Source organism: Paroedura picta, chromosome 3 (assembly GCF_049243985.1).
Source record: "Paroedura picta isolate Pp20150507F chromosome 3, Ppicta_v3.0, whole genome shotgun sequence".
In the NCBI taxonomy this organism is placed as follows: domain Eukaryota; kingdom Metazoa; phylum Chordata; class Lepidosauria; order Squamata; family Gekkonidae; genus Paroedura; species Paroedura picta.
This window is the reverse complement of record NC_135371.1, coordinates 125289877-125315593: the sequence shown is the minus strand read 5'-3', so window position 1 is coordinate 125315593 and position 25717 is coordinate 125289877. Positions and strand designations below refer to the sequence as shown.

General features: G+C 40.7%; 1 protein-coding gene across 8 annotated transcripts in view; it reads left to right on the top strand.

Moving 5' to 3' along the window:
- MAP2K4 (mitogen-activated protein kinase kinase 4) overlaps positions 1-25717 on the top strand; it is an 81214-nt gene that overhangs the window by 29065 nt on the left and 26432 nt on the right. For 5 of the 8 annotated variants that reach the window (XM_077327576.1, XM_077327574.1, XM_077327573.1 and 2 more), the window contains 4 exons: positions 5688-5783; positions 14164-14338; positions 22834-22953; positions 24173-24292. In XM_077327576.1, coding sequence (XP_077183691.1) covers positions 5688-5783; positions 14164-14338; positions 22834-22953; positions 24173-24292 — 511 coding nt within the window. The remainder of the gene's footprint in view (positions 1-5687; positions 5784-14163; positions 14339-22833; positions 22954-24172; positions 24293-25717) is intronic. The other 3 variants (XM_077327579.1, XM_077327577.1, XM_077327578.1) reach the window with 1 other exon arrangement.

Below are 25717 nucleotides of genomic sequence, written 5' to 3'. Positions count from 1 at the left end.
TAAATAAATAAATAAATAAATAAATAGGCTTCAGTATGGGATTAAGACGCTTCATTACACTGGCTAGGTCTTTTGTTTATAAAGAAGATTTAATTTAGATAACGCTGATTTCTGTGGACCTCTTGGCCAGTACAAAAATGAGGTGTCTGATTTGAATAGCAGCTTTGCGTAAATTAAGTATAATGTTTTCTCTTCGCCCTTTTGGCCAGCACATGCATCTCCAAGCCAGTATTTAATTCAGTTGTACTCCCTGTTTACTTTCTGTCTCTCTTGCCATAATGGCTAGTAGTAGGGGAGTTCTTTATGTATGCTTAAAAGATATTTCATATGCTATCTTTGTGAATAAAAGATATGTGTGTTTATTTGTTGGTACTAGAACTCCAGTTAAGATTAGATCAGTTAGATTTGCTGTTACTGCTTATAACTTGCCAGATCCCCTGTATCAGTAGCTTAGAAAATATCTATATAATTCTTTCTGCTGCTCAATATGAAATGAGATTCCCAGGTGGTCTCTAGAAACCACTTGGAACTAGCTTTACATTGGTGCTTTCACGACAAATTCTTATTTCAGAAAAATACTTCAATTAGAGTAGGGCTTGTACAAGCCTTATGCTACTCCTTAGGCATCCAGATTTTTCAGTTCTCTTGGCTTGCTTTTTCTGCTTCAGGTAAGGATGGAATATGTGATCAGTCAAAATAAATTTTCTGAATGTGGTTTATTCTGCTTATTTAGAACAAATAATTTTGAAAGTTCAGAAAGGCCAGTGCACACTCTTCCATGTATATGAACTCACTGCTGAATTTTAGGCGAAATGCAGAATACACAATAATATCTGAAAACAGGACTGCAATGGGTCAGGACCGCAGTGGGATAACAGTGAAGTATGTATACTGAAAGCTCAACTACACTTCTTTCCTTTTACACTTGTGTATTCTGTCAGGTGTTTCCTCTAAACTGGAGCATTGGGAGCAAAAATTAGACTTTGTGGGCAAAAAGAGCTACTAGCATTAAAGTTGTGAGTGAACCTACATTTGACTATTGTGAATACTTACACAGTTTTAGGGAACACTACTTACAGGGTAGAAGTGGAGGGAGAAGTACAATAACTGTAAAGTTATTTATTTAAACCGCCACAGTAATGAAATAAAATATGCAAGTAGAAAAATTTTGTCTATAGCCTTGCTGTTCCAAAAGCAAAATTCAAAATCAAAACAACAATCTGTGTAGTATGACCAGCACAGATATAAACACCTCTCTGCGTTTGTTATGCAGCTAAAGAAAAGTATCTGATAAATGGACCAGGAAGCCAGCGTGCATGAATGAATGCAACACAAAGTAAAACTATCCAGTTTGGCCTCCATTTACTTTACAGCCCATGGTCACAGTTAAAAGTTAATACAATATGTGCTAAGTGATTTTTGTGTTTCCATGTTTGTCTTTAGCTTTGCAAAATGCTAGGTGCAACCTACCCCCAACATAATTTCAAATTTGTATGCTTGTAGGAACATTCTCTATAAGACTTTTGAGATATTTTCAGCTGGAGTAGTCATGTTGGTCTGAAGCAGCAAAACCAAATTTGAGTCCAGTGGCACCCTTAAGACCAGCAACCCTACCCACGCTGACTTGGTAGTAAGCAAACACTGCATCCTTCAACATTTGTCTTTTACATTATTTTTACTAATTAGAATTGTACACATTGTATATATCACTTTCCCACAATTTAAGAGAGCTTACAATAGGCAACAAAAACAACTCATATAAATTACAAAAAAAAAAAAATTAAGCAAAAATTGTATTTATGCTTTCAGATAGCAGAACACAGAAATTACTTTGGAGGCACTGGATGTGGGATGGAACGTTAGAAGATACTATGTTTGTAGAAAAGAAAAAAATAATTTGCCTTAAGTTGTATTGCAAATATTTATTGTGAAATTACTGGGGGACCTCTAATGCATGAGTGAAAGATTTTGGGGACAACTTCTAAACTACAGGAAAATCAGTTAAAGGCCAAAAGCACCCCCCCTTTCTAACCCAGTCCTCCCCAACAGGCTATTTCAGACACTGACAACCTCTGTGGCATGGCCAAGAGTCTCTCGCCTGCACCATGCAACTTGTAATAATTGCCTGGCTCAAAGAAACTCATGCTTTTGGGTTTAGTAGGCAGCACCAATATTGCACACACGAACCTGGTGTGTGAGCCTCATCTGTTGTGCTGAGGAGGATCCATGGAAGCTGGCCTGCTGAAATCTCCCAGCAGCTATAATGCCCACAATCCTTGTCCCCCACATCTATCACATCCAGTCAGAATGAGAATGCAAAGATAACTCATGCTGCGTTGTTTTTGATTCCACCCCCACACACACACTGTGGCCACCATAGAAATTCCGTGAATTTATGTCTGTTCTTTGTTTAGATTCACAAAGTTGCTGCTTTCTTCCTCCTTGGCTTCATAGACTCCTGGCCTGTGTTAGTCCGAAAATCTGTGCTGTAAGGGCTAAAAATGTGTGTGGCAGTGCACGCTGGTACTGCTCATAGGGAACACTGTTTAAGTGATATATTTTTACTTCCGTAGTGCTTTGCTCTAAGAGTGCTGTAAGTGTTCCAATATAAATGTTTTGACTCTATTATAAGGCATAATCTAGATGGAGCTGTTCCTTGCACAGCATGCACCCTTGTTCTATGCTGTGGTGTAGCTTTCTTGTACAGCAGCTGCTAATGAGTCAGGATATCCTGTGCTTGGCTTTCTTGAAAGTTAAGGGTTTCTCTAGTTAGCTCTGCCGTATTAACTGGTCTTGGCTCTTAGCTGAAGTTGATCTTGCTATACTTGGCATTAGTCAGAATTTGGGATTGGTTGCATTTATTCAAATCAAGACATGCAATTAAAAAAAAAACCTTAAAAAGAATTTCAAAGTGGACCACTATTGGCTGTATTTATGCTTGATCAGAAAGTATTATGTTTGATTCTTGAGCACCGTTAATTCCACGTCAGCTCTTAAATCTATTTTCTTGCCAAATGCTGTAGAATTGATAACACTGAGAAAACGAGTAGTAAGGAAGCCAGTAATTGTGGAGCTTGCGTTTGCAAATGATCCCCATCAATACTTTTCCTTCCTGAATGACCATCAACAATTCTTCCAGATTCAGTATTCTTAGAAACTTCCAGGCTGAATATTAGACATTTATAACCTTCTTTGCTCCTCAGTGGGCACCAAAGCAGCTTACTACATCATTCTCCCATCATCCATTTTATGCTCACAGCAACAACCCTGTTAAGCAGGTTAGGCAGAATGTGTGACTGACCCAAGGTCATCCAGCAAACTTCCATGGGTCTTCCAGATTCTAGTCCAACACTCTAACTGCAAATTACACTGGCTGTTCTTGTACTTGACTTGATGTTAGTTCAGCCTGTTGGACCGATTCATCTCAAGCCACTTTCTAGAGGAATAGACTTCAGAACTTGATATAAATAAGGTTATCAAGGAGACTGCAGGACTATGGAAACATTTTCAAGTGGTTGACATTGCTTGGATCTTATTGTGTGTGTTTAAATATTTATACCCTGCCTTTCCCTTGTGGCTATAGGTGGCTTCCAATTCCATTAAAAATCCTTAAAGTACCCTCCCCTCACCTTACCATCTCAGGGAATGCTACAACATGAGAGTGATTAAATTGCCGGAACAGGCTCTAGTAGACAGCAAATGGTCCACTTGAGGTAGAGGAAGTTGCTGGTAATCAAAGAAGAGGAAACTATGCATTTGAACTATATGTAGTATGAAGCAAGATTCATCTTAGGAAGTACCCATTTTTCATTTTTATTGCCCGTACAGGTGGCAATAAAGCATTCAACAGGTGGGTTATCCCTTTAGTGTCTGAGTAATTTATTGTCAGTTGTAAGGATTAGACTAGAGTCAAGACAGATTAGAATCTTCTGTCCTACTTTGCTCAGACATTACTAGTACATGTCTGCAGAGAGAAAGAGAGAGTGCTGAATGCCTGATAAAGGCAAGAATGTGCATTTTCTGTGTTAGGCTATTTCAGTGACAGCCGCTGCAGTTTATTATGTTTAGAGGGGTAGGGGTAGGAAGTAGAATGGTGAGGCATTATTATAGTTGACTGCTCGTAAGCATCTCTGCACTATTCTGTCACCCAAACATAACAGTCTTCAGAAGAATGCCATTGAATACTTGTGTCTATAGGCGCTGTGCTGTGACTGTGGAGCTGTCTGTGGCATTATGCATTTGTCTTTCTTTCTGTTTGTACTGATTGTGAACCTTAATAAAGTCCTTCAGGTCTTAATTTTTCATTTGCTAGAAATTGTCATTGCACTAACCCCACCTCCTTTCCCTCCCCCCACCTTCCTGTGAGAGAGCCCCAGGGGAGGGCGGTATATAGATCTAACACAATAAATCAATACAATAATAAACAACTATTTATTTTTCTTGTTGTGGGCCCTTAGTTAGATGTAGCTTCTGAAATTATTAGAGTGATTCAAAATAGCAGTGAAGCAGCACAGTAAATATCTCTATGATTTTATGATTATATAGCATAGGACTCTTGGTTTAAGATATTGTGACATGCCCCTTTTCCTGACCTTCCTGCTTTGACCATTGGTTTATTTTCCTTGTTTGCCCTGGGCTTGTATTTCCACTGAGGGGTACTTTGTCATGGTTAGTTTAGGAGATTTCTTACCTAGAAATATCCCTGCACGATTTGGAGCCAGTAACTCTTACTTATTCCTCATACAGTCCCAAAATAGACCATGAAAGCTGGCCTGTAGCTCCTCCAGCTGTTTTGGGAGATTGCAGTTTACCTCAGTAAATCAGGCTTTTTCAACCAGGGTCTGGTGAAATCCTGGGGTTTCTTAATGGCCCTGGAAGGGTTTCCCAAATGGTTTGGAAGTAATTAATTTTTAATTAAAAAAAGAAATGTTAAACATTTATCAGATGATATGTCCATATATGGTCATGTTGACCTGTCACCCCCCCAGTGGCCAATGTTGGGCCTGAAGGTGGGGAAAGGGAGGGGCCGCAGGTGGGTATGTATACTGCTATGCTTCCCAACCATATTCTGCATGATCACAATACTTCTGTGGTTTCTTGAAGCCCGAAGAATGTTTCAGGGGTTTCTCAGTGCTAAAAAAGTTGAGAAAGGTTGCAGTAGGTAATAGGGTAATGTGCACATGATTGGTGGATCCAAGACACAAGCCCTAGTTTTCAGGTAAGAAATGTTTCTTTATCCAAATACATGGAAAATCAGGTGGTGGAAAACATGGGGATGAAGCTGAACATCCCTGTTTAGTTACTTTCAACTGCACCTTTGTTGCAGGTGATAAATATGATAAATGAAAGCATTTCATCTGAAATGAAGTTTTAAATTCTTCTCTTAAATGTGTTTATTTGGAAGGAAATTATAACCTTTGTTGGATTATAACCTTCCAATGTATATATGCAAAAATTAGCATTCATGGTTTTGACAAGATTTACAGGTTAATTGCTGAACTATACTCTCTTTCTCCCTTTCTCAGCCAATGAAAGCTTAGCCTTAGCAAGGAAGTGAAATGTGTTTATTTTTCTTATACTGAAAGACAGTCTGTCTTCTCTTTGACTATGTGTGTATGTGTTATTGTGTTATGTGATAACAGCACTGTGTTTTCCTGTCATTTTTACAACTCTTTCCCTGGCTGAAGTGATACACAAGCAACAATGGGTAGTAATCACATTGCCCCGTTCACTTTCAAAAGGAGAGAAGCGGAGATGATCGTGAAACTTTCCAGCAGGCTACAGTAAGCGTAACTGTCTGTTAGCCCCATTGTCAAATATTTTCATAATCAAACAAAAGACACCAACACAATTATAGTAATTGCAAAAAATCCATTCCATGTGAGTTGATATTTGTAATTGTAATTATCAAATATTGTCTTTATATATTGATATTATTTTCATATGACAAAACTTATTGCTGTCTTCCTATCTGTTTTGTCTGTAAGACCATAACTGGCAGTAGAAATGCAGTGCTTTTGAAGAGCCGTATTAGAATTCTCAGGATGGCTTGGTACTAGCTTACACTAATCTTTTAAAAAATAGCATTTTAGGCCAAGGATGGTTGTATTTGGCAGAGAAGGTTAGTGGAGGTGTAGCGGATTTGTTGCAGATGGCAGATCAGTTTTTCCTACTGTTCAGGACATCTTAATCCGGCTTTATATTCACTGGAATGTTTGGAAGGCCCACTTATCCTTACAGTTAAGCTGAACGAAATGCCACTCCATTTTAGAGTAGCCCTGGCCCCTGGAAGTGGGATGAGCTTGCATAAAGTTGCAGTGGACTTGGAAATTATCAAAATTGATCCAGTTCATTGTGCCTCTGTAATGCAGTGCAGAGAACAGCAATTTTTATACAAATTACGTTTATTCACCTTACTTTGGGTTATCTCCTGGCACAAAATGATTAGATCAGAATAATTCTGTCAGTATCATTAAAAATTCTAGTCTCAAAAGGTTCGGTGATAGGGCACTGCCAAGGCATGTGAAACTAACCACACTTCCAATACTTGTCCATTCTGTAAAATGCTGCAGCTATGTAAGATTTTTGCAGTGTATCCAAATATCACTCAAATAATCTATATTGTCATTGATTTATCAAATATGTTTTGATAAGATTATAGCTGGCAGAGTAAAAATCTGGAGTTAGGTATTCATGGGAATTCTGAGGCACTCAACACTTCAGGCCCACACTTTTGCAATTTGCAATATGGCAACTGAATGTATTCCAGCTCTTTTAAGTTAGAAAAAGAAGAGTTGGTTCTTATATGCCACTTTTCTTTACCTAAAGGAGCCTCAACAGCCACCCTGTGAGGTGGGTGAGACTGAGAGAGCCCTGATATTACTGCTCAGTCAGAACAGCTTTATCAGTGCTGTGGTAAGCCCAAGCTCACCCAGCTGATTGCATGTGGGGAGCGCGGAATCAAACCCATCTTGCCAGACTGTCAGCACTGATTCATGTCCATAAATGTGAGCTCTTCCTAAGGTGAAAAGGTCTCTCTTTCTCTCATCCATAACAGTGTGGACTTAAAGAGTGGAAATAACTTTCTAGGATGTGTACCTCACGGATGCCGTTGCTCTGGGCTGCAGCCTGCTGGTTGAGCCAGGGGCAGGTTGCCCTGCCTCTTCCTGCCCCCACATGGGGGAGCATTTGGACAGGTGCACCTTGTCTGCCCTGGATTTATGCTCCCTAATGGGACTTGGGGTGGTGATGTTCCACTATACTGCAGGGCAGTGTGGGCCTTTTGTTTTTTTAAAAAATTAAGAACATGGTATTGTTATCCACCACAATACCACATTCTTAAAAATTAAAAAAATGCCTCAGGCAGTTCCACAGCAAGGCACAGCACTGCAGGGCCACCTGGGGCATTTTTGTCCCTTTCAGGACACTGTAGTCACGGTGGGGGGAGCCAGACCAGGACAGCTTGACTCTTCCCCTACCTCACGAACCTGCCCCAACATAGGCCTCTTGCTGCTAGGGGCAAAAAAGGGTTTGTGGATGTATCCATGTTCTCTTTCTGTGGAGCAACAGAGGGCCTGAATCGGGCCATGCCTGGGATGGCCGCGATTCATTGCTGATGTTTAGCGGAACCAGGAATTTGCCCTGCCACTGGATGAGTGGCCTTTTTCATTGATGCTCTAGGATGTATTGAGGTTCTGTCATTGTTCAGGAAAAGAGGGAAGGCATTTCTAAGGCAGTGCAACAATGCTTCTTTCTCTTTCTGTGCTGTGCTCTGTGTCCTTGCATTGCTTAGGCAGGCTGACAGCACTCTTATTTGTGTTGTGTTATAGTCTTGCATGCTCCCATTGCTATATGTCCATGTTCCCAGGCAGCTGGGCAGACCTCATTCTCTTCCTGTGCCACCCTGCCACCTTTCAAGCTAGCAACATAGAACCACAAACCAGGCATGCATACTTGCAATGACAACTGTGCAACACTTGCCTCTCTTCTTGTTATGAACCACCGCTTTGCGGCAAAGTATCAGAAGTTCCTCTGTGCTGAAATAAAATGGTACAGAACAGTAAGGCTGCAAGTTGCCACATGTAGTCGAGGATTGTTCTTCATATTCTGTTTTCTTCCCCAGGGGTTATACTTCAGCATAACTCTAATTTTTGTAGTCTGTTCCTGATTTATCATTAGAAGATCCACATTAAAATGTTCAAAGAATGGAATCTATTTTATTAGATTTTTTTTTTAAAAAAATAGAAACTTGTATCCTTCTTACAATGTTAGCAAGCTGGTGGATAATACTGATTTTATGTATAAACTCTGTCACATGAATTCCTTAATAAAGATGATTGAATTCCCCTTTAAGTTCATATCAGTTTCTCTGTAATAAGGATGTCAGTCAGTTAACCCTCCGAAGCCTTTTTGCTTCTGTTTGGAGGATTTGCAATAGTGTCATTGTGATTTGATACTACATCTCTTTTATCTCTTGTATCAGTGCTGAATGCTGGGCAAACAGTTGCACTGCACAGAAAGTGAGAATACAAAGCAGAATTACGGCGCAATCCTAAAGTCACTTTCTTCGGAGTAAGCCTCCTTGAATAAATCTGAGTAGAATTCTGAGTAAAACTATTTAGGGTTACTGTCTTAGAAATAATCAAGCAGGCTTAAAATGTTTGTGATGTTAATTTTTTTTTGCCAAGGCAAGGACCTTTAACTTTTTGCCTTGTCCATTAGGAAAGAAACCTCAGCCTCTGACTGCTGAAGGTTGTGGTCATACATGCCTGGAGCTATTTCTTAAACCAAGGCTAATTTTCAAAATCTGTAGCATTTCTCTTGTTAAACCTTTGTCTTTTCCATACTAAGGCTTTTTTAAAAAGTTCATTTCTTGTTAATTTCATTAGTCATCCCATTGTCTTTTTTTTTTGAAGTGTACTGTTGTAACCACAGCATGTACACAATCTTCATAGGAAGGGGTAAAGAATTATAACTTCTCTCTTTGAATGCCTGTGCAGTTGAAGAATGACTGAAATGAGAGTTGTTTCCCACAAACTCTGTTTTAGAAAAAAAAAAACCCTTTTTTTAGATTACTTAACAAGTGAAGTAGTATTGTATTCTCCTCCTGTACTAGGCTACATTACTTTGTGGCTTTGCAGTACTTTGAACCATATGGCATCTTTTAGCTGCCCTGTGCATAAGATGCCAGTGATAATTTAGAAAGTGGCCTGTGCAATTCCCCTGTTCTTTTGGTGACCATATTAAAAAGAGGCATTGCTTGATGATGGAACTCTTTGCCATTTTGACATGATAGTGTCCTTGGCTCTCAAACCAACCCTGCTAATCCATGTGGGATAGAAGTGATAAGAACTGAGATCTTGCACCGCTATATGTCTATTTTACAGCACCAATCACCTACTGCTACATTTGTGTGGTTGCCTTGTCTTTAGAATCATAGAGTTGGAAGGGATCTCCAGGGTCATCTAGTTCACCCCCCCATACAGTGTGTTTAACAAATGTTTGTTCTATACCACGTGTGGCTTCTTAAATTTTGGCAACCATAGATCTGGTTTGATAATGGCTGGGCTTTTATTGGGTATTTTAGATGTATCCCATATTCTGTGAGTTCTGTTTTAAGATCTGTTTGAAAACGTACAGGGTTTTTTCCTGTTTTTAGTAACTTAGCAGCATTCTGCCTCTTAGAAGATCTATCTTCATAATTTGCCAAGACCTGATATGCATGAAGCTGTCTCATATTGAATCAGACCCTTCTTCCATTAGAGTCAGTTTTGTTTAATCAGATTGACAGCAGTACTCCAGGATCTCAGGCAAAGGTATTTTACATCAGCCAGTGCCCCATCCCTTAACATGGAGATTCTGAGGATTGAACCTGGGACTTTCTGCTTGCCAAGCTGATGCTTCACCACTGAGCAACAGGCCCTCCCTGATGGTAGGCTTGAGCATATAGTGAGCACATTGTCTATTATTTTATTATTTCTTAGATTTTTAGCCCGCCACTCTCCAGAGACTTGTGGCAGGTTGTAGTATATAACTCACATAAAACATCATATAACCCAACCCAATGAAACAGAACATATGATTGCCTGAGGATAACAGAGCTGTGCTTGGTTTGAGTCCTATGAAGTAGGCTTGCAAAAGTATTCACCTCCCTCGGTGTTTAAGTTGGGATGTTGGTGGTTAGCAACATTTGATTCTCACAACATTCCTACCACTTTGAATGTGCAAACTGTTTTTATTGTGATACAAATAGTACTGAAGACAAGAAAAACAGAAATCATAACTGGGCATAAGTATTCAACCCCCAAACTCAATACTTTGTAGAGCCACGTTTTGTTGCAGTTACAGCTATAAGTCCCTTGGGGTACATCTATCAGCTTAGTACATCTAGCTGCTGGGATTTTCACCCATTCTTCAAGGCCGAACCGCTCCAGCTCCTTCAGGTTAGATGGGTAGTGTTGGTATACAGCAAACCAAGTCATACCACAGATTCTCAATTAGACTGAGGTCTGGGCTTTTATTAGGCCATTTCAGGACATTAACATTCTTTCCTTTAAACCATTCCAGTGTAGCTTTAGCTGTATGTTTAGAGTCATTGTTCTGCTGGAATGTGAACCATTATCCCAATCTCAAATCTCTGGCAGACTGAAATAGGTTTTCGTTCAGAATTGTCCTGTATTTAGTGCCATCCCTCTTTCCTTGTATTCTGACTAGTGGTCCTGTCCCTGCTGATGAAAAACATCCCCATAGCATGATGCTGCCTCCACCATGCTTTATCATGGGAATGGTGTTCTCAGGGTGATGTGAAGTCTTGGGTTTGCACAACGCTTGGTGTTTCCCATAGACCCATTATGCACGGGGGTTTTAGCGCACATTCGGGGTGGAATGGCGGCGACTAAAATCACCGATAATGCACGGTGCCGGCTGCAGCCAGCTGCAGCTTCGGTGCATGCCGCCAAAAAAGCCGCGTTCGCAAAACGCGGAAGAAAGCGCAGCTTCCGGGTGACCGGGGCGCAACCAGAAGCAGCGCCGGGATCGCTGTGTGCATAATCGGTTACTCTGGGTTTTGCCACCATCGCGCCCCGCCCCGTGCATAACCGGTGTGTGTCGCGTCTTCCCCCTCCGCGTTTTCCATGTGACCTGAAATCGCCGTTTCAGCGGCCGTGCATAATGGGCCATACTGACAAAAATGTTGATTTTTGTCTCATCTGACCAGAGAACTTTGCTCCACATGTTTGGGGAGTCTGCCACATGTAGTTGGGCAAATTCCAAATATGTCTTCTTATCCTTTTTTTCTGACTACTCTCCCATAAAGCCCCACTCTGTGAAGTATATAGCTTAAAGTGGTCTTATGGGCAGGTACTCCCATCTCCGCTGTGGATCTTTGCAGCTCCTTCAGTATTATCCTTGATATCTTTGTTGTAGCTCTGGTTAATGCCCTCCTTTCCCAGATGGCAGGTTTGTAGTGGTGCCATATTCTTTTCATTGAATGGTGCTCCACAACCCTGTCTCTGACTTGTTTGGAGTGCTCCTTGGTCTTCATGGTGCTTGCCTAGTGGTGCTGCAGAGTTATGGGCCTTTCAGGACAGGTCTATTTATACAACCTGTGGCAGATCATGTGCCACTTGGATTGCATACTGGTAGACCCTAATTATCTAATTATGGGACTTCTGAAGTTGTGGTTGGACCAGATCTTATTTAGGGGCATCATTGCAAGGTGGGACAAATACTCATGCACAGTCATGATTTTTGTTTCGTGTCCTGAATACTGTTTGTGTCACAATAAAAAGATTTTGCACCTTCAAAGTGGTAGGCATGTTGTGAGAATCAAATGATGCTAACCCCCCCCCCCCCTAGTTCCAGGTTGTAATGCAACAAAACAGGACAAACACAGAGAGGGTAAATACTTTTGTAAGCCACTGTACAAATGCAAAGAGCTGGCAGAAACAGACCTTCCCAAACATCTCCATGTGACCTCTGTAAAGTGTCTCTGCAGGTTGGGTGGGGCTACCTTTCCAAACAAAATCCACAGAAGGCAGCATGCTATGTCATTTGTGGGCCATTTTGTCTTTGAGGGTGTCCACTATACCCTGTGCCCAGTTTTTAGTTTTTGTTTTTTTAAAGAGGTTATAAGAGCGTGCTGGGAATGGAAAAGGAGAGGAAGATCTTTCTCCACAAATTCCTTGTGCTTGTGGTTTGTAAACCCCAATCCAGTGTCTTCATTGTGAAACAGACTGGATGTGGCTCAGGAGGGGAAAATGTTTTATTGGAATTTCAAAATATTCAGTTGTCTAGAAGTCTTTCCCCCCCTCATAGCATTTGCTATTTAGAAAGCTGCTTCTAAAAGTGTGGAAAGTTTTTATGTCATGGAAGGCTGTGATGTAACAGTAGCATGGAAGTAATTAATTCTTCTTATCAGTGTGATACTAGTTCCAAGGCTAGTTATTCTTAGCTGTTGCAAATGCTGAAATGAATTTTTTTGGGAGGGGGAGGGGTTCAGCTTTTCACAGCTTTTTCTTTCCTTTCTGGTTTCCTTTTGTGCAACTTAGAGGGGAAAATACTATTTCATTGTAAATATGCATTTGAGGGGGGGGAAGTTTAGAAGTGCTGAGAAATAAAGTTAGCATCTGAGCTTGGTATTGTATTGTCTTCATATCTAACCTTTGCAATTTGAAACCGTTAGGCGAATGAGGGAGTTCAGCATCTCAGGAACTGGTAAATGTACAGTGCTGTTCGAAGCAGGGTTACACCCTTCTAGGCCACTTGACTTCAGTGAATGTAGTAGAGTAGAATGCTGCTTAGGATGAAACTGCAAAGTACAGAAATCGAATTCCTTAGATTAGGCCTTCTTGCCCATCAGTAAATCTAGAGAGTTTTCTTGAATTTGGAGGTTCAGGGTTGTCATCTCATAAAAACCATGCTGGCACTATATTTTTCTGTTTAACTGGATTTTTCTTGTGTATTTTTTAAAAAGTAGAGTTTGTCAACTAAGCATTCCATACCTTTATTATAATTACAGTACACTGTAAATTTACAAATAACCAGTCTTTCTTTACTCTTTGTTATTCTAAGTAGGAAGAGAAGTCTTTAAAAATGACACCATTGAAGCATTTCTGAACCAGGAGTTGCAGGACTTATAGACTGTTAATGCTAGTTTGAAGGAGGAATCTTAATAACAATAACAATAATACTTTGCAGACTTTTACAAAAGCCTGCTGATCTCTTTGGGCTTTGTCTTCTAGTAAAATATCTTATGACAGTTCAGTGTTACTCTTCAGTAATAGTTTATGACACCACAAGCAGTGATTACGAACATTATCATAAAAGATGCTGAAGGCTTTAAAATTTATCTTGAGACAAGCACCTTTGCTTATTAGGAAGCCAAAGCAGAAATGCCAAGTATTGCTTCACATAAACCCGCTTATCTGTTGAAAGAACTGTAACACAACTGTGAAAATCTGTTATCTGTTTGCCCAAAATGGTAAAAAGTGATATTTATTCCACAGTTATGCCACAAAGATACCCTCTACATTCCTTCCTTCCTTAATAATAAACATATGCACTGGCAGATTTACTAATGAATTGTGTTTTAATTTATAAATATAATAACCAAATACTAGCTTTGCACATATTTTTTATAGTTAACTGAAGAGATTATGATTTGTGTCAGATTTCCAATAAGATTTATAAGCCCCCTTTAGGGAAAAAAAACAGCCATCACAAATGGGAATTTTCTTTATGTAATTATCAATGAATACATTGTCATAAAGGGAGTGGGGATGGGGAGGAACAGTTAGTATCCAGCCTAATGAAAGTGAGCTGTCACATATTTCCTAGTATAGCTAGTGCTGTCATTCCACTAGGAATCTGGTATCATTTATGCAGGAAATTTATAACCAGTCCTAGAAATTAAAATAATATTGCTGTAATGTAAGATGTTGACTGAGTTCTATGTACCAACTAAGGAACTTTAGCTGCCTTGAATGAAATCTGGCCCCAGTGTCCTTCCCTCTGCCCCTGTCTAGCTCTTTCCTGGAGCTTATATTTTCACCTTAGCCTTTTGTGCACTCATCTCTATAAATGCTTTTAGTCAATGCTGCTGAAAAGAGAAAAGTTTAAAACTATTTAAAATGTGGAAAAATTCCTTCCCAAATTTTTTGACAGAGAGAGACTGAGAACACACAGCATTGAATCATCAGGAAAATTGAAGATTTCTCCTGAACAGCATTGGGATTTTACTGCAGAGGACTTGAAAGACCTTGGAGAAATTGGACGAGGCGCTTATGGTTCTGTCAACAAAATGGTCCACAAACCAAGTGGGCAAATTATGGCCGTTAAAGTAGGTGATGCCCATAATTATGTTTGTACTTCCAACAACAGGAACAAAACAGGATGGAGACTATAGTGTTCATCCATCTGGCATACAGCAGTTGTTTTTCACTATAAGCTATATTGGATGACAGTATTGTATATTAATGGCTTATCTGATGTGGTATGTCAAATTTAAAAGAAAATACTTCAACAAGCATATTTTTCAAGACAAATCTTAATATGCATACTCACAGATATCACCATGAAGGGCTTGGAAAGTTGCAATGATATGAAGATATGAGATTTTTTTTTAATATAGGGGCACATTTAGATGTCATGAAGAAACTCTGGTTTGTTTGTGCCAAGAATGAATCTTATTTCTTCTTGGGGTCATGTGCTTCATTCCCCGTCTCTCTTCTTCTATGCTGAATGCCAATTAAAGAGTATCTAGTTAGAAAGCAGCCTTATGTTGTTGTGACAAATTGCATCTGGTTTCTTGCTTTCAAAGTGGTGGCTTCAAGCTCCAGTTTGTAGGCAAGAACTGAATTGCAGTTAGTTAAAGTACCCACACTCGAATACTACATTAAACCGTGGTTGCTTTCAGACTAGAACATTTTCAGTTTCAGCAGTATGTGTGAGAGGACGAAGGCGCTCACAAGCCCAAGAATAAATTTTGCTAATTCTTGTCATTAACAAACTGGAATGTGTTTGGCATTTGAATTTAGTCTTGCCACTTGTTTAAAGTCAGTTCACAGGAAATTCCTTTTTACAGTGGGCAGTTTAGAGTCTTCTGTGGAATTGCTTGAATTTTAAGCTTTTTGCACCTTAAGCCTTGGTGCAGTAGTTAACTTGGCAGGGGGAGGGAGCTATAATCTGTGTACTGAGAAGGGAAATCTGGATGATAGTTTTTAAATCTACTGCCCAGGTTGCTGGAACTTGAATTTTTAGGATTCTCATTCAGCATTTTCAATAACTTCACATAAATGCAGCCCATTCTTTCCCCTTAAATATCTTGTACCCCAGACCAAGGAGAAACTTTGTCCTTAACAATATTATGCAATATTACTATGATCTGTAAGATTCAATACTCCATTGCAGGTTAAGGTTAGTGTCACCTGTCATTTCCATCTGTAGAAAAAGAATCCACAATTGTTAATTTTAATAACTGATATTTCAGTTTAGCTACCACATGTTAGTTGAGTTATACAAATAAAAATAATTACTACTTAATGACTGGGTGGGGTGTTCTTATAAAATACTTTCAACATTACTTGATGTCAGGGCAAAAATGAGCCACATGCTCAACCCCCAAATATCACTGTCTGCATTGTATTCTGCATACCCTAGGATTGTTCTCTGGCACCTTCCTTAATTTGGTATTAAAGGTGCTACTGGAGTCAAACTTTGTTTTGCCTTCATTTCTAGTGAGCAGCCCTTGGAGTTGAAAAGAAGTTTTTTCACAACCCATATGCTGCTAGTCCTAGATGTGATAGGAGCAGAACAGGGTTTGACCAAAATGTTGATGGAAAACTTACATGTTCTTCATCCTGCTTCTCCAAATGCAGTTGGGGATGTCTTTGAGGTACATCAGTGAGCATTGACTAGGGAGAAATCAATTCTCTTTCATGCCCCTCACCTAGAATTTGGAAATTGCCTTCTTGCTACCTGATACAAATTGTATTTTATGCCTGTTTGTTGGTATGTTATGCCCAGAAGTGTCAAATTGTTGTATTTGTGTTTACGTTAGAATAAAAATGACATGAGTGCCTTCAGACCTGAAAGATTTGATTCTTACATTCAGGAAGCCTTTCAGATTCAGTAAATTATTATTCAGTTGCTGCCACTAAATAGTTAAATAACTGGCTGGCATCCCCATTAATTTTTGTGACTTATAAATCAGTGTGGCAGCTCAGTGAGAAAGGCTGGGAGCGAGGATTTCCAGGATAGCAGCTGTTGTAGACACCTATTTGTTGACACTTATTTTTTCCCCATATGCTTAATGAATACGGTCAGGGCAAATAGCTTTCATGACCAATCAGTTAGTGCTGTCTTAGCATTTAAATGGGAAGGAATTGAGGCACTCAGATGAAAGGGATCAATTTGACTGCCTGTAGGTATTTGCTGTGTTGTAGTGCCCTATTGGTAGGAGATTTGCTGTGGAGTAAAAGCTAGAATTTGTCTAAAATTTTCTTGCTAGTAGTTTGTGCACACCGTCGCTGTTCACTGGCAGCATGCTTTGGGTTAGCAGCTCCCCCCCCTCTGTTGCCCATTATTGATATAGGATCCAAAAGAGGCTGCAGGACATCTGGACAGATCTTCAGAGTATTCATAGATTGCACAAGATACATGGATTGTTCCAGCACATTCTCCTTGTGTGCAGTTCATTTATTTATTTTGTATATTTTTGTTTTGCCTTTTCTCCACGGATCTCATAGTAGTATACATTTATTTATTTTATTTTATTTTATTTTTATACCACCCTCCCCGAGGGTTCAGGGCAGTTTACAGAAAACAGGGAGGATACAATGAACACATGGTAACAGGTAACAATAACAGCAGTAATATTATAACAATTAATTTAACATGATAATAACAATGTTACATAAAAGGTCGACCTCAACCAAATGCCTGGCAGAGGAGCTCCCTTTTGCAGGCCCTGTGGAACTGTTTAGGTTCTGTCAGGGCCCTGATCTCCTCTGGGAGCTCGTTTCACCAGGTGGGGGCCAGAATGGAGAAAGCTCTGGCCCTGGTTGAGGTCAAGCAGGCTTCCTTGGGGCCAGGGACCACCAGGAGGTTGGATGTAGTAGAGCGCAAGGCTCTCTGAGGAGTCCTGACCCCCACAACAACCCTGTGAGGTTGGTTAGCCTGAAAGCCTGACTGCCCCAAGGTGCCACCCAGTGAACGTTATGGCTTAATGGCTATTTGAACTGTGATGTAGCCAGATCCTAGTGCTATGCTGTAACTACTACGCCATATTTACTCTCGAGTGCCTCCTCTACATTCACCTTCTCTACATTTACAGGAGGACCCCTGTGGCTGTCATTTTTAAAAGTCCCACCTCTCCTCTAGGGTCCTGAACCAGTCCTTGTGATTTAGGCCTCATGTCAATCCAAATGATTGTCATCCAATCACAGCTCATGGAACTCCACTGGAGGGGCAGGGGGCTGAGCCGGCCTTAGCTTAAGGAGGGTGAACAAACTTTTTAAAACTTTGTGATGGGGATGTTGTGGCTCTGGAAAAAAGTATCAGATTAGCCAGCTGCTTATTAGGCTTTTTAGTTAGGGTTTGGGGGTTGGCTCAGGGAAGAAATGTTATTTTAGCACCCTGTTAAGGTCCCATCTTTTCTAACTGTTGTTTATATGTAGTCTCTGAGAGAAAAGATTAGTCTTAAACCCGCTGAGGTCCCTGTCCAGAGAAAGGGGGATCAAATCTCCCCTCAGGAGTTATTTTCTTTATATGAGAGCCAGCTTTATGTATCTAAGTTATACACACAACTTATTTACTTTATTAAATACTTTTATTTTCTATTAAATAGGCCTTTGTTATTCATCACCTGTGTCTTGTCTGTCAAGTCAAAAAAGTAAGAAGCAGGAGTTTCTGCTTACCTCAAATACAAGTACAGCCTTAGGTTTGCAAACAAGAGACCTTTAAGGAGTATATAGCTTATACCAGCCTTTCTCAACATTTTTACCATTGAAAAAACCCTGACACATTCTTCAGGCTTTGAAAAATCCCAGAAGTGCAATCATGCAGAATATGGTTGGGAAGGATAGTTGTGTACATGCCTATCTCCCCTTCCTACCCCCTCTAGGCCTATCATTGGTTATTCTTCTTTTGGGGGGGGGGCAGGTTGGCATGACCATATATGGTCATATCACCCAATAAATGTTTAACAAATTTAAAAATATATTAGAATTAATTAACTCTCACCCATTCAGGAAATCCTTCCAGGGCTGTTAAAAAACCCCAGGTTGAAAAAGCCTGGCTTACATACTACCAATCTTTATTTTAAAGCTTGTTTCACCCCTTTTTTGATTAGGGGCAGTTAAAGTATAAAGAATCTATATAGGAGAGGTCAGGGGAAGAATGGATATTCTTCAGTCAAGAAGGCAGTTGCCTCAGCCTTCCCCCCCCACCAATCCTCTTGTTATTTCTCAGCTAACCTCTAAGACTGCCACCATTTGGTCTGTTTCCAAGATTCCATAACCATCACCTGTCTCGCTTTGAGCTCCACTTTCTTTTGCCTGTGAGAAGAATGGATGCAGCACTTTTACAGAATAATGATTTAGTCTTGTTTAGAATACTGACATGCCTGTCGTGTGATTAAAGCTGTGGTGAGAAAAGAAGCAGAAATATCAGCTGAGGGGTTTGAAAATCAACAGCTTGAAATTCTGACATTCCAAAGGCAAAATTGTCTCCAAATGCGAAGGTGATCCAGAAGGTCCAGATGCTAGCAACTGTGGAAGAAAGATGCCTATCCAGTACGGCAAGCTCAGAAAAAGCAGCATTCTGGAGAGGAAAAGAGAGTCATAGATTACTGCTGAGATGGGCTGCAGCAAGTCATAGGTGTTTAGCAAGGATCATGAGATCAAGAATAGTGGTGTTCTGAAGATGGAGACATGGGTTTTCCATGTAATATACAAGAAAGGGATTCTCTTGCATACAAGATTTGATGAAATTTCAAAAACTAGGTATGGTTAAAAGCTCAAAAGAATCGGGTAAGTTAGAGTCCCTTAGAGCAGTAGTCCCCAACCTTTTTGTCGCCGGGGACCGGTCAATGCTTGACAATTTTACTGAGGCCCGGAGGGGGGGGTAGTCTTTTGCCGAGGGACGTTGCCGCCGCCTGAGCCCCTGTTCCACATGCTTTCCCACTGGTGCCCCTGACTTCCTGCCGCCCGCTGGGGGGCGCTGCCGAGGGGGAGCCCCAACCCCATCGCAGCCACTGGAGAACACCAAAGGTGAGCCAGCAGCAGAGTGGCAGGGCAGCCCCTGAGGCAGCAGCTGGGGAGAAGGTTGAGGAGGGGCCACGGCCCGGTACTGACTGATCCACTGACCAGTACCGGTCCCCGGACTGGGGGGTTGGGGACCACTGCCTTAGAGCATGTACAATTTTGGTATTTGAAACATTTCTGGGAAATGCTTTACTTGGAGATACTTTTTAGAATTATCTACAGTAATCACATATATGTAGACTGTCCTTACCCATATATGAAGACTGTCCTGGTTTAGCAAACTGTTGAAGTGCTTTCTAGTTGTATTCAGAAATGTGCCATGACTTTGTATTCTGGAATAGTTTTGTCAGAAGATTTGTATCCTGTGTCTTCAAAAAAATTATTTCCATCTTTAAACTTGCAATGCAGCCTGATTTATATGCACAGAAGAATAAGATGCTAGGATTCCGAGGTGACAGAATAGACTGCATGATACTAAACTGCATGGGGTGATTCTGAGTTGTTATGAATCCTACTTTTGAATACACCTTCACAGGAAAGAATTTGACACAAACAGAAAACTAGCAACCTAATTACACCCCACCTTGATTTCCTATTTGCAGGTCTTTTAAAATTCATATTGCCTGTACTCTGGTATTATGCAGTCTATTCTACCACCCCAATATTTTACTACCCCATTTTCTTGCTTGTATAAATCTGACTTTCAGATAACCTGAAGTGGGAGACCTGTGACATATTTCTTTCTCTTCCAACTTACAGTATTTCAGTATCAAGAACCATATGGATGGATTGTTGTTGCTACTGAACTGTATATGTGTGTGTGGGGCGGGATTGTGATGTGATTTCTTGAAGATGGATCAGTTACAAAGCTGTCATACGCTATATGTCAGATCAATTTGAACCAATGATTTGGAGATGAAACAGTCCATAGCTTGTTCTCCTGAGCCACCTGCTTGCTTCATCCACATTTGCACTGGTGTGATTTCCTCCTAGCAGGCCCAAAATCATGATTTTGTTAAGAGGTTCTTTTATATTTCTGGTGGGTAGCATTTGCAAGATTATTTCAGACTGAAGGTGCTACATAGCTGTGAATTGTTTACCTCTATGGTCTGGAATTGTGAGAATATTAAAATTGCATTGTGAAGTTGAGGTTTCCATCACAATGGTACCTTCTAGTGCAAGTGTATGCAATTTCGAGCAGATACTCTCTGATTCGTTCTCCACTTATAGTATAAAGAGGGGCTAGAAAATACTCCACCCCCAAATACTATTTTTTTAATCCCTGGGGCCAGATAGACTGAAGTGTCTGTTGCATGAAAAAGGAATTAAGTGTTTGTACTGCCATGTTGTGTTACTTGACACTAATACACTTCTGCCATAAAAGGGCACTCTGGGGCAAGGGAACAGTTGCACTATGAGGCGGCATGTTGCCATCTGTAGCTGCTGCTGAAACAGTTTTCTTTCTCCTTACAATTATTACGGAAATCAATTTTTGCTGGGATTGTATGCTTCACATTTTCCTTCAAGAGGAAACATGTCAAGTATCTTGTGATGCTATGCTTTCATTTGTCCCAGTACAACTTTTATTATTATTTTTTTTAAAGCACGTTCCTTGGAAACCCCATGCTCCACCCCTCCCACTGAGCAGAGCAGTTCACATCCTGAGCTGAATATAACTGCTGCAATCTTAAAATATGTAATTAGCAGTGCAGGATATTGATGGCTGCTGAGCAGAGCTTCCCATGTTCATGAGCAGCTGCTCACAGGCACAGTTGAGAGTGAACACCGTTACTGGTGCATTCTTCTGCATTTGGCTGTTGAGCCTTCATAATGGAGACTGTTTTTGTCAGTATTCCTGTTGTCATCAATCAGTGAGTGTAAAAGGGAAAGTGAGCAGGGATTTTGCTTTAGATTATGCACCATTGCAGAAAATTCATATTAAAAAGTGATTGAAGTTTTACTCTTCCTAGCAAGACCAATTCTGTACTTATCTCCAATGATTGATATCTTTACCAAATTGCTTGCATTTCTTCTTTCTTTCAAAATACACTATGCAATCATCAGAAAGAACCACTGTTCGTCAGAGAGGTCATTTCTGCATAGGCGGAAAAGGCTGGGGCAGTGTAGGTATGGACCTGAAGCTAACACGTGTGTCTTTATGACATCGCCACCAGGCCACCACCCTCCTGGGCCTGGCACAGATCAGGCCCCAGAAGCCCCGCGCTAAGGGAATGCGGATTCTTCTGCATTCCCTTAGCCAGCTGCGGGGGCCAACAGGGCGGCAGACCCACGTGGACAGAGAAGCCTTCCGGGCTTAGCTACTCCCTGCCCTACAGTGGCCCAGAAGGGGCAAAAAGAAAAACAAACCCGGTAGGCTTTGCAGTGCTTTGCCATGCCGTGGGGCAGACCATGGCTTTTTCGTTTATTTGGCAGGAAGATGGGATTGCGTTCCACACAAGATTTCCGAAACCAAAGTGCTGAACAATCAGACCAGATAGAAATGTTTCATTGGTTAGAACATGAGTGTTTCACAGCCTTGACCAGGGGTAGTCAAACTGCGGCCCTCCAGTAGTCCATGGACTACAATTCCCATGAGCCTCTGCCAGCATTTGCTGGCAGAGGCTCATTGGAATTGTAGTCCATGGACATCTGGAGGGCCACAGTTTGACTACCCCTGGGCTTGACCATAGAGGTTGCTGCCAACTAAGATCTAGTCAAGACTGCATCCTTTCTAGTAGTACAGAATTGCTTGCAGTTCAGGTCTTTCTCCCCTGCAAAGGCAGGTAGCACCTTCATTTTTATCCACACCATAATACATGCACTATTGAAAAAAATTAATACCTAAATATTTTTGTTCAGTGAATTGCTCTTTTTGTTTTGCTTTGCTTATAAATGTATTTCTTAAGACATACAGAACTCTAGCTTATTTTACTTCCTTGAGTTGATCATGGAAATTCCCCATTATTTTAACATATTACAAGGTCATTCAACTGGCTAAGTGAAACAACTCTGTAGTACTTTATGGTATGTCATTTATCAGTCACCTGATTTTACTTTGCTGCAGTGAAAGATATATATACGAAAGGAGCAACATTTGAAACACATGGGTGAAGGACCTCTGCATGGTTTTTGTTATTCTTAGGACATGGGAGTACTCAGCTCTCTATCAAGGTCTTAATGCTGCTTCCTTCTTACCAGTGTAAGAAGAGGAATGGGCATGAAGGAGTGTACTGTAACACAACATTCCATTGGTCCCTCAGCAGTGGACCTTGTGTCAAGATAAATGCATACATTCTACAAGGAGTGCTCAGTCAGTGTAAATATGTGACATCTCTGTATTTTCTTACTGTTAGGGGAATTAATAATGTGCTCATCATGTTGAATTTCTGGCAAATGGTTACATGCCTGTCTGTTGAATGAAAATCTGTGGTAGATCTGTGGTAGATTCTCCCAGTTCAAATATTTCTAGTTGGTATAAGTATTGATTGTATGTTTTCAAACTCTGCTTTGCAGTAGCTTATTGTTGCCTCCTAAAGTGATTATAATACCTTTTCCCTTTTTACTCTTTCAGAGAATTCGGTCAACGGTGGATGAAAAGGAACAGAAACAGCTTTTGATGGATTTGGATGTAGTTATGCGAAGTAGTGACTGCCCATATATTGTTCAGTTTTATGGTGCACTCTTTAGAGAGGTAGGGATTCTTAACTTGCCTGATTTGTATCAGATGATTTAGATAATCTGTTTCAAGATTTTTAGAGTATAATGAAATATATTAATTAAAGGGCAGATCATTGCAAACTTGCAGGGTAAGCTTGCAGAGTAGTGGAGGAATAGGCAGGTACCAGAAGCACTCCCTGTCTTGCCATGACTTAGAGTTGGAGAAATGTTGGTTTGGGTACTGTACTTCTTTTCAACTCAAGGAAAGCACTTCAGTTTGCCAAAGCATGGGACCCATTTTTGCTGAGCTCCCCCCTCCTTCCCACTGCAGACTTCTACCAGCCCTCATGCTATTATTCAGGTTGTACACAGGACCACAGTCTTGTACATCACAGACAACTAGAGTGGGGAGGTGGGAAACATGTTCTTTTTCTATTATGACTCTGTTCACCATGAAAGATCTAAACTATTCTGTCTATGGCAAGCCTTCATTAAAAAAAAAATCTCTTCTGATTGACTGTCAAAAGTGATGATATATATACAAATAGAAGAATACTGCCACTGTTTATTGCTTGATTACATAAGCTTAATGCCAGATTTAATGGCAGAGATTAAAGTATTTCAAGAAAAATGACAAAGAAACAATGGGTTTGTTAGCAATTAATGTGTTTTGCAACCCGTGTATGACAAGACAAGGCCCTAAAAGACCTGGTTATAAGGAAAAGGAAGAAAAGAAGATAGGTTCACTAAACCAGAGGTAGTCAACCTGTGGTCCTCCAGATTTTCATGGACTACAATTCCCATGAGCCCTTGCCAGCGTTTGCTGGCAGGGGCTCATGGGAATTGTAGTCTATGAACATTTGGAGAACCACAGGTTGACTACCCCTGCACTAAACTACAAGCCTGTAAGCTTTACATCAGTAACTGGAAGGTTGTTGGTACATAATTTCTAAAGAGACAATTGTTGGTGTAAAGGAATGGTACATAAGTATTACATAATGTTTTCATTGGAACAATTGCCATTCACTGGGTGTGCAAACAGTGTTTTGTCAGGAAGCCAGTAAATCAGTTATACACAAAATGTCATGTCTTCTGTACCTGTTAGTAAGATGAGATTTGCAGCAGTAGAAAATGACATTATTTTGTCTGACTTTTCTTTCCATCATAATTCAAAGAGATCTCACACAATTGGAGACAATTGTGTAATTCAGTTTAATAGTAATAAAGACCTGTCTTCTCTTTCTCTTTTATAGGGTGACTGTTGGATATGTATGGAGCTCATGTCTACCTCGTTTGATAAATTTTACAAATATGTATATAGTGTATTAGATGACGTTATTCCAGAAGAAATTTTAGGCAAAATCACTTTAGCTGTAAGTTTTGGCTTTTTTAAATTTTTGATTGCTGATCTATTTGAGCACAGTCTGGCAAGTCTTTCCCAATTTATGTAATGGACAAGAGCTGATTTAGCTTTTTTTAATTTTGACATGAGCCTCTTGTGGCGCAGAGTGGTAAGGCAGCCGCCTGAAAGCTTTGCCCATGAGGTTGGGAGTTCAATCCCAGCAGCCGGCTCAAGGTTGACTCAGCCTTCCATCCTTCCGAGGTCGGTAAAATGAGTACCCAGCTTGCTGGGGGGTAAACGGTCATGACTGGGGAAGGCACTGGCAAACCACCCCGTATTGAGTCTGCCATGAAAACGCTAGAGGGCGTCACCCCAAGGGTCAGACATGACTCGGTGCTTGCACAGGGGATACCTTTACCTTTAATTTTGACATGTTTACATTATGAGCATTAATTAAATGATGTCTTTAAAACTTGGCTTAACCTAGGTTGCTAAAATTGGGGGAGGGGAATAAGAAGCTCATCCCAGAGGAATGGGAAGGTGACAGTAAGCCGCTTTGAGCCTCCTTCGGGTAGGGAAAAGTGGCATATAAGAACCAACTCTTCTTCATCATCTCATAACTGATATAGGACATCCATTTGCATGTATGGAAAATGTGGATATGCAAGAACTATAGCTTCTCTTGTAAATTTATATAAAGTTTTAAAAGTCTACATTTTCCACGAATTTACTAATATTGCAATTTAAGAAAATGCCTTTAAAACTATTTTAAAACAAGGGTAAAAAATTCTGGTTTCTGAATCTTTAGCATATTCTTGCTTTATCTCCTCCTTTATTGATGTAGTGAGTATTGCTTATTTTTATTTTATTTGCTAGCAAAAAAGCCCATTGTAATTAAATATACAATGGGCATTAGCCTTCCCCCCCACCCTGGGTAGGTCCACTGAGGCCTGGAGAGGCCTCAGTGGGCCTATTTGGAGTGGGGGGTAGCACTGGTGGGGAATCCCTCCCCCCCTGCCCTGGGCAGGCCTGCCAAAGCCTGGAGAGGCCTTGGCAGGCCTTTTGGGGGCAAGGGCTGGTGGGAGTCGAAGCCTTCCCTGCCCCCCATGTGCCAGTGAGGCCAGCATTCACCCCCCTTCCCTCCCAGGCCCCGGTCACTGGCTGGGCAACCTTCTGGAAGCCACCAACTGCAGTCCCTTCCCCCTCCTCCCAGCTCGTACTCACTGGCTGCATTACCTCTCACAGTCAGTTGAGTGGAGTGGGCTGGCAGTGGAGGGGGATACGGACAGGGGCAGGAAAGCCTACCTGATTGGCCGTTTGTTAGATGAACAGGCAAACAGGTATGCAATGAGTCCCAACCTCTCCTACCACCCCTTTCCCATTTTATTTATGTTACACATTTATGGTATTTATAATCCACTTTTCTCATTGGGACTTAAGGCAGATTATAAAGTCT